General features: G+C 38.8%; 1 protein-coding gene across 4 annotated transcripts in view; it reads left to right on the top strand.

Moving 5' to 3' along the window:
- SEMA3D (semaphorin 3D) overlaps positions 1-15,939 on the top strand; it is a 143,898-nt gene that overhangs the window by 33,251 nt on the left and 94,708 nt on the right. For all 4 annotated transcript variants that reach the window (XM_082308691.1, XM_082308690.1, XM_082308689.1 and 1 more), the window contains exon 2: positions 12,975-13,165. In XM_082308691.1, coding sequence (XP_082164817.1) covers positions 13,051-13,165 — 115 coding nt within the window. In that variant the 5' untranslated portion in view covers positions 12,975-13,050. The remainder of the gene's footprint in view (positions 1-12,974; positions 13,166-15,939) is intronic.

Here is a 15,939-nt window from a genome sequence, read left to right as displayed (position 1 = left end):
GCCAAGGTTTGAGTGGGCTTTTTGAACTGACTCACTCTGCATGTCCTGACTGCCAGAGCTGGGTTATAATTTGTAAATGTCACTGGAAACAGCCTACTTTCTTATCATCCATAAAATTTAAATTTGCCTCTGGCAGAATTGCTATTGCAAAAAAAGTTTGGAAAAAAAAGTTATGGTTGTCGGTGTTATTATTTCTGTTCTTAATATGATGAGTATAAATGATGATGGTGAAAATTGTAACTGTCCTTACTCCCAAAATTGCTCTACTTAGTAGTAAGAAGAACAAAATTCTGCTGCAGTGGGTTTTTTTTTCCATATTTTAATGTTTTGGCAGATGATATCAGCCACAGACTTGTATCAGCCAGCTGAAATAACTGCTTACTGGTCATTAGAGTGATTGCAACCCACAAGCTGATAGATACTCTGGAACCTGTCAAGAAAAAATGCTGTGAGAAGGTATTTTTCCATAAAGTCCATCTGAAAGAAAAACTGCTTTTTGCTTCCTCCCAGTTTATTAATGGTGTGAGATGATAGCAGTTTAGCAATAATTTTCTTGGTACAAATTGTTAGTCATCTTTGTTCTTTTTAGATTATACTTTCAGTGGGATTTTTCTTTGCCACTATTGGCACTTCCGTCACCATGTCTTAGTCAATCATAAGATCTCCAGAATAAGAAAACTCACAGTTTACGTGTATGCGTCTATATTTTTCCTGGGTTCCAGAGAAATGTGACTATTCTGTGTGTCCTAGAAAGGGAGCTGTGGGACCTCACCCTGCATTGCACATTATGCAGAAAGAATTAGCAATGAGCTCTTTCTGTGCCTCAGGAGGAGCACAAAGCAGCTGTAGTGGGACTAAGGGCCTAGACAGCTGATCTCATTGAGGATGGAGGATGGTCAGCACAACAGAGAAAATGTTCGATAGCTTGTCAATTCATGACCCTAAGGTCTAAGAGACTTCCATACCCTCAGACAAATGCTGATCCCCATTAATATGAATGGTTGAACTGCATTTGACATCAGTCAGTCCTGGGTCTGAGTGCAAGTACATTATTCCCTGTGCCATTAATGCAAGTCACATACTCCAGCTGAGCAGACAAGGGAAGCAGTTTCCAGTAGTCATTGTTGTTTTGCTTTTGCAGTACTGTGTGAAGATGGTCAATAGGTTTTTTCCTCTGTAACCGTGTTCCATGCTTGAGTATCTTCAAGGTATTTGCTACATTTTATAAAGTTCGTCTTTACACTTGTGCATGTTTATTTAAAACTCATATGCTGTGTCAGGTAGCCCATTTGACTGGGTAGAAAGAAGCATATCATATTTAAGATAGTGGCATTGATAGCTATTAATTAATATAATCTGATTCCGCTCCTTATTCACTTCAAGTCCTCCTAGGATGGCTACCGAGTACATTTAGCATCAGCTTCCCCAGCTGTGAAACTGGAATAGTAGGAATACATTTCCTTTGCAAAGACTCAATAATGTATGTACTAGTTACTGTATATTTTAAATTGAATGCAGGAAAGGTATTATATAGGTTCTAAAAACTACATCTTATTAGTGTTTTGTTCCTCTCCAGGCACAGGAATTTCAGTTTTGCATTTCAGACTAAAAAAAAAAGAAATCAAAAGTTAATTTGTCTAACAGGTTATCACCTATGTCCTCGTTTCAGAGGTGGTTGCCATTTAGTTTGCTGAAGGACCCATGCACCAAGGTTTCTTTTGAAGAGCCAATATCTAGTTTTTCCGATGACTTATACCTAGTACTTCTGTTTTTCTGGTTCCTTGTGAAGAAATTGCCCTTCACAGGGTCTGTCCATGTAAGGCTTTTGTATAATGCATGCTCATTTGGTTAGTTGTTATATTTGTAAGCTCCAGCTGCAGCCATCACTCTCTAAATTTGTCATTGAAGGATTTTGTTTTAAATTCTGCCTGGCTTTGTTTTCAGATGTCTCTGAATTCCTCCCTGTGTTGAGTCACAGCTGTGAAAAGAGAAATCTACCTCTTTAATTCAAGGGGTCAGTGGTTTAAAAGCACTAAAGCCCGGTAGGGAATAGCTTAAGGAAGACAGTTAATCATGATGATCCCAAGGGGTTTCATAAACTTACATAGGGCTCATCTGACATGAAGAGTCCTGGATATCTTCAAGCCATAATTTCTTTGGGGGGTGCCTGTTTTACCAGGGAGTGGGATCCTCTATAGAACAAGCACCTGTGGTGGATGTTTGCCACCTGCTCAGCCGTGGCTATGGAAACACAACTTAATCTTCTCCACCACATCCCTTTTCTAGCTAAGCCGGCATGGAGGCCAAATCCTTTCTAGTCATTTTTCTCCCCATAACCTTGAGAAGCATTTAATGTAGTAACTACAGTGACTTCCACTTCTTGATCCAACTAGGAGATAATAGACTGGCAGGAAGGAATTGCTAATTTGAACAGAAAAGAGAGGTCAGGCTGGAACACGCAGCTGACATTTTGTCTTCTGGGTGAGCAGAACTCGTTGGCTTGGTTTGGGTGTCAGCAGTCTGTCCAGTGGTATTTCTCACCCAGCTTCCTCTTTGAGCTCCAGTGGGGGAATCCTGGAAGAAATCCCCTTCTTGTCTCATCAGTGCAGATAAAAGCATTATTTCAAAAACAGTGTCAATAATTTTGATACTCAGTTCTGTGTTTAGTTCTTATGGGATGGGCAAACCAGGACTGCATGGGTGAACAATATCTGGCAGCCTACAGATATGGGATTAAGTTATATAGCTAATGCAGTGTCTGTATCTATTCTGTGTGTACTTCACTTGTCCTGTGCACACGTTGCTATTCTTGATACAGGTATTTATGATCTGCTTGTGAATCAGCTCTTGAGTTACTGCAGCTTTCAGACAGTTTTATAAAAGGCAAGCATTCCTGATTTCAGTCAGATTTCAGTAGTAAAGGAGTTGATTTGTGAGCAGATCAGGCAGGCATTGCCCTCATCAGAAGAGTCTTTGGAAAGATAAGGGTGATCACTAGAGAGTAGGAAAAACCATTTTACGGCTGACGGAGCCTTAAGTTGATCAGTGGAACAGTGTTGGATGTTGCTGAAGGCCTTCAATGTGAAGGACTAATGTAAAAGAACTAATAGAAAAATTTAGGTTGGAAGGGACATCAGGAGGTCATATGGTCCCATCTGCAGCTCAAAGGATGGATAACTTCAGCTTTGGATCAGATTGCTCAGAGCTATGTCCAGTCGAGTTTCAAATGTCTGCAAAGATGGAGAATCCACAACTTCCCTGAGACCCTGTTCCAGTGTTGACCATTCTTGTAGGCAATGAAGGCTCAGAACTCCCTCAAGATCGAGACTGCCTCATCATCTTAGGGGACAAGTGTCTACTGGGGAAAAGGAAATGAGAAATGGTGTTTTATAACCTACCTTTTTTGTATTGATCTTGTGATTATGGCAACTCCCCAGTAACTAACTGGTTAACTGTCTAAAAAGCTTTGCTGTTTTTCAGTGAAGTATTGATTCATCTGTGCACTCTGTGTCCTCACTTTGTCCTCACGAGACAAAGGAAAGTTATTGTGGTTTTAAACCAAAGTGGAAATAGTTCTCCGTTGAATGGAGGTGGTGATGCCTGAATTCTTGTTTTCTTTTTCAGTATGGCTGTTTCAGATTCCAGAAACTGTCATGCTAGCACCCTTCACAAAGCAGCTTAAAAATAGACCAGCAAAACAACTTTATTGCACAAAATATAAATTGATTTCTGCTGCAAGACAAGCAGAAAGTTCTCTTAGGGTCTAATAGCAACATGTTCTAACCCTTGAAAATGGTAAAGTTGGTGATCAGTGAACAGGGGACTGTTAAAGCTTTGATAACCTGCCATCTGAACTCACACTGGCCATGCGTTACTCCTTACACAGCTCTGTGAAGTTCTTGTTTATGGAAAATGAAACTGCAATTGCTTGTAATTTTCTGCAGTTTGCACAGGGGCTTAAATCAAGAGTAAAACACTGGAAGAAGTGGTATGTGAGTCATGGATCTCACCACAGGAATCACAGCCAGCAGTGTGTAGTCCCTGGTGAGAAGGGTGGCTGGGTGACTAAGACACTGCCTGGACGTTGAGGGGATGTGGGTACTGGTCCTAACTGCTGCTGTGACCTTATGCAAGTGATGTCATCTCCTATGGTAACATTAAAAAAAATCAATTAACTCATAATGTCAAGGATAGAGAATAGAGGCATTAAAGCTTTTAAACCGCTCAGGCGCTGTGGTGATGAGTACCTGAGGGAAACCCATCGGAAAGAATAGGTCTACATTAAGTTAGTGAATTGTGTAAGCTTACAAATGGGATGTGTTATAGTGGCTCTGCTGATTCCCTGTCACACATCCTCCAAATGTAAATGAAATCAAACATTTTAAAAAAACTAGGAAGAAAGAAAATACATTCAGCCTAACAATATAATAACTGGGTTAATGTGCCAACACAGATCACTGCACTGCAGTGTACACATTCATATGTATATCATTTTACATATTGACTGCACAAAATGTTGATCCAAAATTAGTTGGACAATGGATATAAAAAACCCTCCTCCAATAGTTCAAGTGTATAGTCATGAATTATTAAATCAAAATTTCTTGGAAGTGTAAATTAAAATCCTTCCGACATGTCTCTCCCTATACTGTAGCTTATATATTAAAGCCCTGAAGACTGTGCTGTATGGAGTTCACTGACAGTGCATCAAATAATGAGGCCATACGTCGATGAAAGGAATTCTAAAAAAACATGCCATTGGATATGCAGTGTACATATTTGATCAAAGCTCAGCTGCCATATGAAGTGCACATTTTTTAACCATCACTAAACTATATTAGCCTGAATTCTTCTGAAAATTATCAGATCAGACTTTTACACAGCTGATAATGAACTAAGTAATACTCGCAGTTAATGAAACTTCCTATCAGAATTAGTACAACAGAAATAATTCAAAAAATGGTTAATTATGTTAAGATGCCAACTACAACGTGCAGTTGCCTGTCCTTAATATGTGTAACATTTTAGTTTTCTCTGAGAGTTCCATAGGCAGATTTTAAATACAGCTGTGCCTACAAGCATTTAAGCAAAATTCCAGACTGGTTGGCAATACATTCCGCTTACATCAGATAAATCTAGCTACAAATTTTAGCACAATAAAGTATTTGCTGTGAAATTAAATTAACATTATAAATATATTTGTAAATGTAAATATTCATTCATTTATTGCTTTTAATTTTGAGGAGGGTTTGTTTTGTGGTTGTTTTTTTTTTTCTTGTTTGTTTTTTTTTAGTAGGGTCTGCTGGGTTATGATTGTATGGATGGGCTGCGTAGCTGCAAGCAGAACCAAAGTATTTCTGCCTGCACACAGAGTTGGCTGGCTAGTGGTGCCTCTGATGCATGTATAGCTGAAATGTGTAATATATTGTTGTATAGTATGCAATTAATGGAACCATACAACGGTAGGAGCTGGCTTAGGTCTGGATTACTTGGATCAAGGACAGAAGAGCTCTAGCTACTTCCATCTGTTGATATATCCATGCAGACAGCTCACTGGCTATACACTTTCAGAGTATGTACTATTATTTACCTTGTTGCCGTATCATGCCTAGAAGTATGGACTTGATTCATGACAAGTTTCACCAGAGTGCTACACTATTTTCCCATCAAGCTGGATTTTTCACAAGCATGCAAAATACACGGTAGGGCAAATCTCTGTTCAAGTAACTAATCTGTAAAATACGCCATTGCCACTAGTTACTGGTGACCCCAGAAATACCAGCCAGTCTAGACCTCTGGTAATAGAACTGTCACTGCTAGAGGACTCATGCTCCACCCCTGCAGATGTTAGAAGGTTCTCTATGAAAAGAGGTACAGAGAACAGTTTTTCCATAGCAAAACACTGGCAAGAATTCCTGGAGGTGAAAAAGAGACTGTAATCCTTCCTTTGAGTTGGCCATTGTAGGTATATGTCTCTTCCAGCAAAAGAACGGTACTTGCAGGGTCAGTGGTTTAGCTGGCTTGACAGTGCTGCCTGGGGTTAATTCAGGTTTCAGCAGGACAAATGCAATCTGTTAGTGTTTAAATGTTCAGGCAGGTCTCCCCAAAATGAGCATTTCGTTTCTCTGATGGCCATCATGACACTTTTCTGGCTTTTCAGTATTTTCTCAACAGCAGGCCAAGGCTGTTCCACAGGCAAAGCTTCCTGCATGCGTTCTCTCCCTGTCTACTTTATTCAGAGCTGAGCCAAGCCACCCCAAGTGCTGCAGGTGGTGACAGACATTTTAGAGGAAAATTCTCTGGCTCTCTTCAAAAACCTTCAGATGTCACGGTACTCAGCAGGAAACGGTTTTCATCTAGTCTACCTTTTCATTAATGTCTCTAGGAATTTTCTTCCTACTGCCTTTTTCTTTTCTTGGATGCCAAAGTTACAAAACCCATCTTAGAATCACTTTTCATAGCTTGAGAAGTTTTTTTGGTCTGCTGGGGAAATATGCTGTACTTAAAATAATGTAACACTGAGGTTTGGCTTAGGGTTCCTTTTGATTCTTATGTGTTGCTAAATCGTGCCATACACTGCATTCTTCTTTGGCTTCTGTTTTTTCTTTTTCTTTTTTTTTTATAGTGATCACACATGTAGGGTGTTCTCATGTGGTTCTAAATAAAGAGCCTATGGGAAGCTGTTATTACAGACGTAATATCTGAAGTCACATTTCCTTCCACCAAAAAAAAGAAAAAAAAGCCAAATAAAAATCCATGTGAGATGCAAATGCATCTAACTTTAGAGTGAAAGGCATGTAGATATTTATGTGTGGAAGATATCAGTTGCACATCTGACTGGTGAGACATTTTATTCATCTGCCTATCTCCTTTTTGCAATATCATTATCAGATGACAAATTGCTTTCCATCCCATCCTTTTTCTTGGGCAATAGACATTGTGCTTCAGAAACAGGCTATAGAATGTAAAACCATAGGTCTGATTTTCTTTTTTTAAGGAGACACAATATACAAAAAGTTAGGGTTAGAGAGTAGCATTTATTTTATCATCAGTCTATGCAGATTTATGCATTATATGTCCAAAAGATATAATGCTACAGATAAAACTTCTCAGAATCACTGCTTCTAGTGATATATAACATGTCTGCATGCATGTCTGTCTATCTGTCCCGTTCTGAAAGGATTTCTTCTATGTCTACGTGAAATCTTTGGGTGTAATCCTGACCCCACTGACACTGACCTGAAAAATATCCTGGTATCTTTTGAGGATAAAGTGCTCATTTCCTATGTGGATAATTTTAAGTGCCCGATAGTAAATTTCATGGTCAGATAAGCTTTTCATAGCAGCATGACACAGACCACTCTAGAAAGGTTACCCATTCTTAACAGTATTTATCTCCAAACAGAGTACATGTCTTTTGTAAATGCTTCTATCAGTAGACTAGCTTCAGAAAGATACAGAAAACTATAAAAAATAAACCAAATAAGTAAGTGAGTTCATTCTTCTTCTCTCATGTTTTACTTCCTTTGTCTCCATTTTTACTTTAGCTTCAGTTTATCCTTCTCTTAATGAACAAAAAATCCAATGTAATCCTCAAACATATTTTCTACCCGTTGGAGAGCTTTATTTGTTTTCAGATGTTTCTCTGCAATACAAACAGATTTTTTGCTGACTCTGTTCCCTCATTTGCATCCTCCTTGTCTCTCAGTCCCTTCATTTTTCTTTGCTCTACTTGGCTCTTCTCAAGTGAGAATCAGAGCAGAGATTTTTCTTGCCTTCCAAATTACTGGTGTTGAATGGATAGGGTATAAATCCTGTGGGGAGCTCAGTAAAGGTAAAGACTGTAAAGTTTTGTAAAACTCATTATGAGCTGGGTTATGCATCGTATCTGTCCTTACTATTCATCTGGATATTTAACAATAGCAAGGTCTTCTTTATGGCAAAATCTTATCTGCATCAGGTATATTAAACCCAATGATTTAAGCAAAACAAAACAAAACAAAACAAAACAAAACAAATCACCTACTGTACGCTCAAGTATTTTTTGATTGTACCATTATCTTTTTATTCAGTAATTTTTGCTAGTGTTGGGAAGTGATGTAATACTGATCTGGGGTTTTTGTAAAAAGAAGAATTTTTCAGAATCCTGGAAGAGAACATTTGCTGCACTATAAACAGCACAAAAGCTACTTAATAAATGGGAGAATAGTGATGAATAATACTGTTTACCAGTTCTTGGATGGAGTTAGCTTTAAACTGAGATTTCACAATGAAGAGAAAAGCCTCTTCTGCCAAATAATATATCAACAGACTGTCTATCTAAGGGGTACAAGAACATAGTTTGATTGTGCTCTGGATGAATGTCATCTTTGTTATTTAAAAAGTAAGTTAAGGATGTTAAGTAAGTCTGGAGATATAATTTTATTTTTAGTCTATTTTATGAGTTATTAATCTGACTCACGTATGCTTGTAGTTTTCCCTCTTATTAGCACAGAATATTTGATATCCAGATCATGATGATAGTTCAGTTTTGAACCACATGGTAGACAACCATAGTCATCTTCCTCTTGGAATATATGTGATAATTTATAGATGAGACAGCTACAGGTAAATGCATTGGAAACATATATCTGTATATTGGCAAAGTAATGTGCTTTAAATTTATATGCATATATATAAAGTATGTGTATAATATGAATAAACAGATAACGTACCTTTCAACACGTTTGAATTGCAGGTGGGGTACTTTTTGTTTCTTTTTGCAGCTAATTAGTTTTAAATCCTTTAAAGTAATATGTTCATCTAACAGGCTAAACATGCTGTTTGGGTGATGTTTTCAAGGGACATCTTTTACTCTCTTCTCACTTCATGGAAAAATAAAATAAAACCCCAAGATCTCAGACAGGGATAGCTGAGGAGAAGAAAGAAAAACTTGGGCATCAGAGATAATAGTTTACATATTGAGACTAAATGGTCTAGGTAACCTATTCAGCCTACTTATAAGTCCATAGTGACTATCAGACATTTTTCTATTCTATTCTAGCTTTTTTTAATCAGCATGCACCAACTCAAAGGTTGCTCTAGATTTTCAGTAGTTACTTGCAATTTGTAACTTTGCTATTAGATTAAGTATAACTGAGCCATACCATGTGGTTAATTGCTTTTTCTGTATTTGCTGCAGGCTGTTTTCACTGTCCTCTTTATCGGAGTACAAAATTCTGAATTTTGAAATGGCCTTGGAAAACCAGTACTGGAAACAGGTTTTAAATTATCCTCCAATTCTGTATAGGTTTTTGTTACGGAATTAAACTGAGACTTACGTGAACTACTGTTAAAAAAGTTTGCGTTTGCAGACGGGTCACAGTCCTTTCAGCTCTGGACTTCATGACGCCAGGAGAAGTCGGAAACCTACACAGTATTTGCAAATGAGAGATTTTGCATTTAGACAGGTTTAAGCTGAACAATCTGAAAAAAATCCCATAAGTACAGAGCTCCCTACTGTCTGTGTGTTTGAGAAGGCTGAAGAGCTCTGTTTCTTGCAACAAAGGGCCTGGAATAAATTATGTTTAGTAAATTGGCTCCAGGTTTTCCTGTTTCAGACAGTAGCTTCAGAGCAATCTGTTTTATAGGCTCCACTAAATCTGACCAATTGCAGGGAGGTGACACCTCATTTCAGGGACGTGACATCACACATGTGCCAGTTACGTCTAGCCGCCTCTCTCTGGCAAGATGGCAGGACACCAGCAGATCAACATTTTGTCTTTTGGCAGTTTTAATCTACAGCCCGTTAGGAATTTATGAGCCCTGCAAGGAGGTCCTAGCAGAATGGAGCCAGGCACCTCAGCCCCTCTTCAGCATCGCGCCTCCCACCCCCACATGGGGCAAATAATAGCTTCTTTATTCCACTGGAAATACCCCTATTTCAGCGAGGTGTATGCATAGCTTCCTTCCCCAGTTGGTCTCGCAGGTGATAATTAACAGAGTGCAGATATTTCCTAGCTGAAGCCAAGGTGGGAAAGCAGTTTTACCCTCAGCATTTTTCTTTTCAGACTCTTTTTCCTCATTTATTTTGGGTCTGTTCATGATGAGGAAGTTTTAAAGTGTGTTGGTGCTTAGCAGAAGTATCGAAGAAATAAAGGAAACAATAATTTTTCCTCCTCTGACAAAACTCTTCTTACTTTTGAGGGGAGGAAAGAATGAGGGAGATTTGTTTTTCGGTTTTATGTTTTATTTCTGTTCATGGATCTGATTACTTCCGAGCAGTGTGTCTATGGCTCTTTTAAGCACAGGACACTGATTGACATTGCATATGTTACAGAGAGGAAGGATATTTCCTGAAGATTAATGGCCAGTTAGTTGGTCTGAAGTTCATTAACCTGAGCTAGTCATTAGACTGCTGGAAGGACTCTGTGTAGAAGCTGAAATTCTATTAGGAGATCATCATAAACTAAAAATATATGTGACAATCTGGCCAGATTGCAATGAATCTAGGACAAGACAGGGTTGGCTCGCGCTCAGAGAGCAGCTGCCTCCAGTGTAAACTAACCGCCTTGTGTCAGGAATTAAAGCAAATGGTTTTTCACAGACATTATTCAAATAAAAGGGGGAAGAAAAAAAAAATAGAAAAAAAAAAAAGAAGGAAGGTTTCCATTAGCAAAAGAACCCTACATGAAAAAATGAGGTTGTGAGGTATGGAAGGCCAAGGTTGGTGCTAGTCCTTAATCTGCAATTAAGCAAATGACAGTGCATTCAGGCAACTGTTTTTTTCTATAAGTGACAAATTTAGTCTTGATTCTTCACTGTACTTTGCCTGGAGAAAATGAGTCCCAAATCCTTTGGTGAGATCCCTATTGGCTGAGACCCAGACCCTCAAGCCATGACTTCTCAGCATATTTGCAGTGAGACTGGCTCCCTCTTAATTACATCTTTTTGAAGTATAGTCTGTGTCTATCATCCTGTTGAAGATGAACAGGGCTGATATGTCTAGTCTTAATATAGTCCTCCCCCTCCTCCCTCCCCTTCTTTTCCCGTTCTTCCCCCAAAATTAAATTTCTTTAAGGTGATATAACCTTGTGATAGTCTAGTCAACAGCAGTCCTTCATAGTCCAACCACAAATAGATGTACCAGCATGGAAGAAGTAAGGGCCTTCTCTCAGAATCCTGTACTCTAATAAAGGGATGGGAAAGATGAACCAGAGGCATTTCATGTTTGTTTTGTTTTCTTTCCATGTCATCTCATGAATATGTAATGGCACTTGGCCAAAAGTGGTGCATTCAGACTGAATGTGAGTGTTGAGGAAGGGATTGAGAAGAAAGAAGATCAATGTTCTGCAACAGGAAGGATGCTTCGGGCGTTTTACAAATTGTTTCCCTCTCTCTCTTTCCGCGTCACACCCTTCCTGTACACTCCCTTGTCTTTTGCTATTGGCAGAAGGTCTGGAGCCTCAGAAAGCCCCAGCTACATCTGGCAGGGAGAACTGAAGGGGTCCTCTTTCCAGTGCCTTCATGCCAGGAAGGATGTACTGCCTGCATCATGAGGTGCTAAATTGATTCTGGATGCCTCTGCAGCTCACAGAGGTCCTCTGGCATCAGTGCTTCAGTGAGCTTAAGTGCCAGACCTGTGGAGTGGCTCCAGGGCCACAGGCTGTGCAGCATCTCTCGTGGGCTCACAAGGAGCCTTTCCCTTGATGTCCATGCAAGTGTTGGCTGATGTGGGCCCTAGGATTACTCTTTTAATCAGGAGGTTTCAGTACCTTTCAGAAAAGAATTTTCATGGCATGTCATGAGCCATTAATCTCTCTACTAACCATAGCATTTCCTTACTCCTTGATTTACAGCATTACTCAAACACTGACATTCGTCATTTCGCTAACTATCTCCCTTGACCTCTAGTATCATGCACTTGCAGGGGAAAGGATCTGGTCGCACAGATATTTTCATGTTCTGACCTCTGTGATTTATTAACTGTCAAATTCTGCCTTCAGAACTCAGGATGCCGTTTCAAATAATTTCATAGACAAAAGTGGAGATATTGGGCAAAAAGGATCCCTTATAAATGGGTACAAACAGGACACCAGGAGGACTGTTGTTGATTTCTGTTCAGCTACTGGGGTAGCCGTGTGGCCCTGAGGAAATAGGTTCACTGTAGTTTTATGATTTCATTTTTTCATAGGGAAAATAAGGACAGTGATAATTACTTTCATTTGTAAAACACTGTAAGATTTATGGATTATGAATGACTGTTATTAAGTGAAAAGTGTTGCAAAGCTGGCTTAGTTGCACACCGTGTTAACAAAGTCCCATATCAGCCTATTGAACTCAGCATGAACCACTCATTAAAGTTTATAGGACATTTTGGTGGGTGAATTGAGGCAGTTATTCTGCTAGAAAGATCATACTGAAAGCATATTTAAATCCATCAGCCGCATTGGCTTTTTTCTCTATTAAAACTAAACACAACTGCTTGCTCTATCCAATTTTCTTAGTTTATTTATGAAAGTTTATGATGCGTTTGTACTCACTGTTAACTCAGCTTGTACATCGATGGTATCTGAGATATTACAGTTTATTCTAGTCATGGCATAAACATACAATAGCTGTTGTACTGAGATAAAGAGAGAGTTATAAAACATTAAGATATCCAATGCAGCGGTATGAACTAACGAGTTGTATGGTCACTTTTGAATGGCAAATGTTCTTTTTATGGATACTGCATTAATTTAATTTGTGCTTAAACTTTAGCTATGCTACACATTGGTGTTTGAAAACTCTATATATTTTTCCAACCTCAAAGTGTGTAAGTTTAGTATTAAAGAAAGAGATATACAACATTTTGATTTATACTAGAGGAAAAAATACTTTTGTAGCAAATGTGTTAAATGAACTACTCTTTAAATATAGGTCTGGCTTGCTTTCAGAATTATTATTTATATAATAATGCAAAAGATCTACAGATGTTTTCTTTTTGATTCCAGATTAAATTTGGATTGTTTGAAAAGCGGGGAGATATTTCACCATAGTGCAAAAGAAGATACAGAAGAAGAGAGCAGAATGAGAGCTTCCCAAGTACCACATGCCTGCAGCCTGTTATCTTTAGCAATGCTGTTCCTTCCAGTCACTGGAACGTCAAAACAAAATATCCCAAGACTTAAGCTTTCCTATAAAGGTAAACTTTTCAGCAGTTTTCTGATTCTGCCACTTTTGTTTCGATGTGATGTTGCCAGAGGTTCATTTGTATTATTAATCAGGAAAACGAAATGCAGTTGTCCCTACAAAGCCTTAAAGATGGATGAATTCTGCCTAGGGACAGTATTAAATTCTCTTTTTTGGATGGAGAGGTACAAATTTCTGAGATATAACTGGGTTTTAAAATTATTATTTCAGTTTGCTCCTAGAGGATATTAATATACCATACATAAATTAGGGAAGAGTCATTGCCTAAACATAGGCTACTTGAAATGCCATGGGGCCCATTGGAACCATTCCCATGTGGCTGGTGGGGGTGACATGGGACATGGAGGACACTCACACGTTTCTAGAGCGTCACAGAAAGTCAAGAGAGCTGCCTTAAGTGTTTCAAATGGCACTGACATTTTATTTTTGTAATTTTTTTTTTCCCTCTATCACTAAGTTGGTATGGGAAACTCTTGAAATGTTTTCTTTCTTCTTACCTCTTTGGATCACAAAAGTGTGTTTTTCTGAGGACTTTCTTAACCTTATGTGTACTTGTTGAGTATATTACAGGCTGAGGCTTTTAAACAAACACAGATGTATTTTTTTAATTCTTTATTGGACAAGTTCTTAAAGAAGGTAGATTTCTTGTTGCTTTGAATGCACAGTACACTTCCACAATTTTTACAAGGCACAGAGATACATCACTTTGATGTTGTCTTCTTTAGCTAAAGCAAATGCTCTCTGGTTAGTTATTTTCCAGTTATGTCAGCACCCTGCCCTTATGGGACCTAATTCTGCTCTCAGTTTTTCAAACTTAGCTCTTCCTATGCATTACAGAATTACACTCAGGGTGGTGTGATGGGACAGGAGGCTGTAAAGCCTTCATCTGTGGTTATGATATGTTTATCATGAGTTTAACATACACAGGAATTTATTGAGTAAGCACAATGACATACTATTTGTTTACAAGCTTCTCTTTTGCTAGATTTGTATGCCACTGTGTATGGTATTTCCTTGTGTATATATGTGTTTGTATGTGTTTTTGTGAGAGAGACAGAGGAAGAGAGATCAAGGGATCTTGACAACATTTTTATAAATTCAGGAAACAGTTGCACTCGCTTAAGCCAATGAATACAGAAACTGAAAGACCTGACATGAGTTATGAAAGTTAGCAATAAAAACCCCCTAACATATAACCAGACTTTTCACAGCTAGGCCTTTTGATATAATTCCCAATAGCAGCATATACCATATGGTGATGGCATTTATTGTGAATTTGACACTCATGATTAGTGAATTCCTCTTGACTTCAAAAGCAGATAGCCTTTGGCAAAATCCTGATGGATGCATTTGGCAGGTAAGGAGTGGGAGAGAGAAAAATTATTGAGGTCAACACAGGAAAAAAAGAATCACTGAAATCTTAGTTTAAAATAGTGGCAGAGACCTGCTGGGAGTGGTTGGGAAAATGCCTGAGCTCGTTTAAAAAGACAATGAGCAGATGATTGATATTTAGGCCCTGACCCAAACTTTTATTAGCAACTTTATAAACCTTTCAGTTTGGCTTGAGGGATAGTTTCCTATCCAAACTTATCCACCTATATCCCTGTAGGGGGAAAAAAAAGCAACAACAGATACAAAATGTCACATAAATCTTAATTTGGAGAGCTGTGATGGAACTGAAAAACCAAAGGAAAGAGAATTATCAGACTTTATTGTGCCTTCTCTTGCCCTTCTTTTTTTTTTTTTTTGAGGGGGGATATTTTTCTATTTCCATAGGGAACAAGAAAGAAGTTACTGCTTTGTTTTCACACTTCTGCATTGTAAATGGTGCAGGTGGTGCTTGTCATAATTAAATCATGTTTTTGTGGTTGATAACAGCATGGCAGATGTCCTGACTATTTAATATAGTTGTCAGAATTAAGCTTACCTTCCCCCCTATCCCCCCCCCCCCAAGTATTCCAGCCAAAATCACTCCAGTGTTTCTGAGAATAAGATGTAGGAGAAATGAACTGTCTTGCCAGTTCTCATAAAATTGTTACAGTCATGTCATTGACAAGTCCTGGCATCTCCGTTCTTTGGAATTAAGACCTGAAATATCATGAGAAGGATAATACGGGGCCCTTTTCCTTCTTTATGGAAAACTGACCAAAATTGGCCACATCAGACAGCTCTGAAAACCTGGTCACACATGTGTGTTCATTTGGCTGCTAAAGATATTGTCTTTCAAGGGAAGGTTTCATCCCCTTCCAAGTGCAATGAGTTTATGGGATGGCATGGCTCCATCTTCCCAGAACGCCTGAGCATTTGCTTGAGCAGGAGAGCTAGAAGCGAGCAGGACTTTCCCCTGCAGTTACTTCATCTCACAGCTGCAGCCCAGCGTACCTCAGCTGAGGGCTAGGAGACTGCTTCTTCCCATGCCCTGACAGAAAGGAGAAAAAAGGAACGCCAAGTGACGAATGCTGAGGATGAGTAAGTGTAGGGGACAAGAAGAGAGAAAGAAGAAGAGGGAACGATATTAAAGGAACACAGAGAGGGAGAAAATTGAGAGAGAAAGAAATAAGTCAGTGGTGGATACAGGAAGAGGGAGAAGGAGCAGGGTGTGGTAGCTAAAAGAAGTGTCTTAACCGCAAGAGTGCTTCAATAAACCATAGTGCGTCACAAGTCCTCTGCATTCAGACAGCAATTAAAATTTTAGAGCTTGTCTACATGGCAGTTATAGGTTTTCATCTTCTGTGAGATAGCTTAAGGGCTGGAAATCTGTGCAGG

This window comes from Platalea leucorodia (assembly GCF_965183815.1).
Source record: "Platalea leucorodia genome assembly, chromosome: 4".
Lineage (NCBI taxonomy): Eukaryota > Metazoa > Chordata > Aves > Pelecaniformes > Threskiornithidae > Platalea > Platalea leucorodia.
This window is presented reverse-complemented; position numbering and strand designations above follow the sequence as displayed.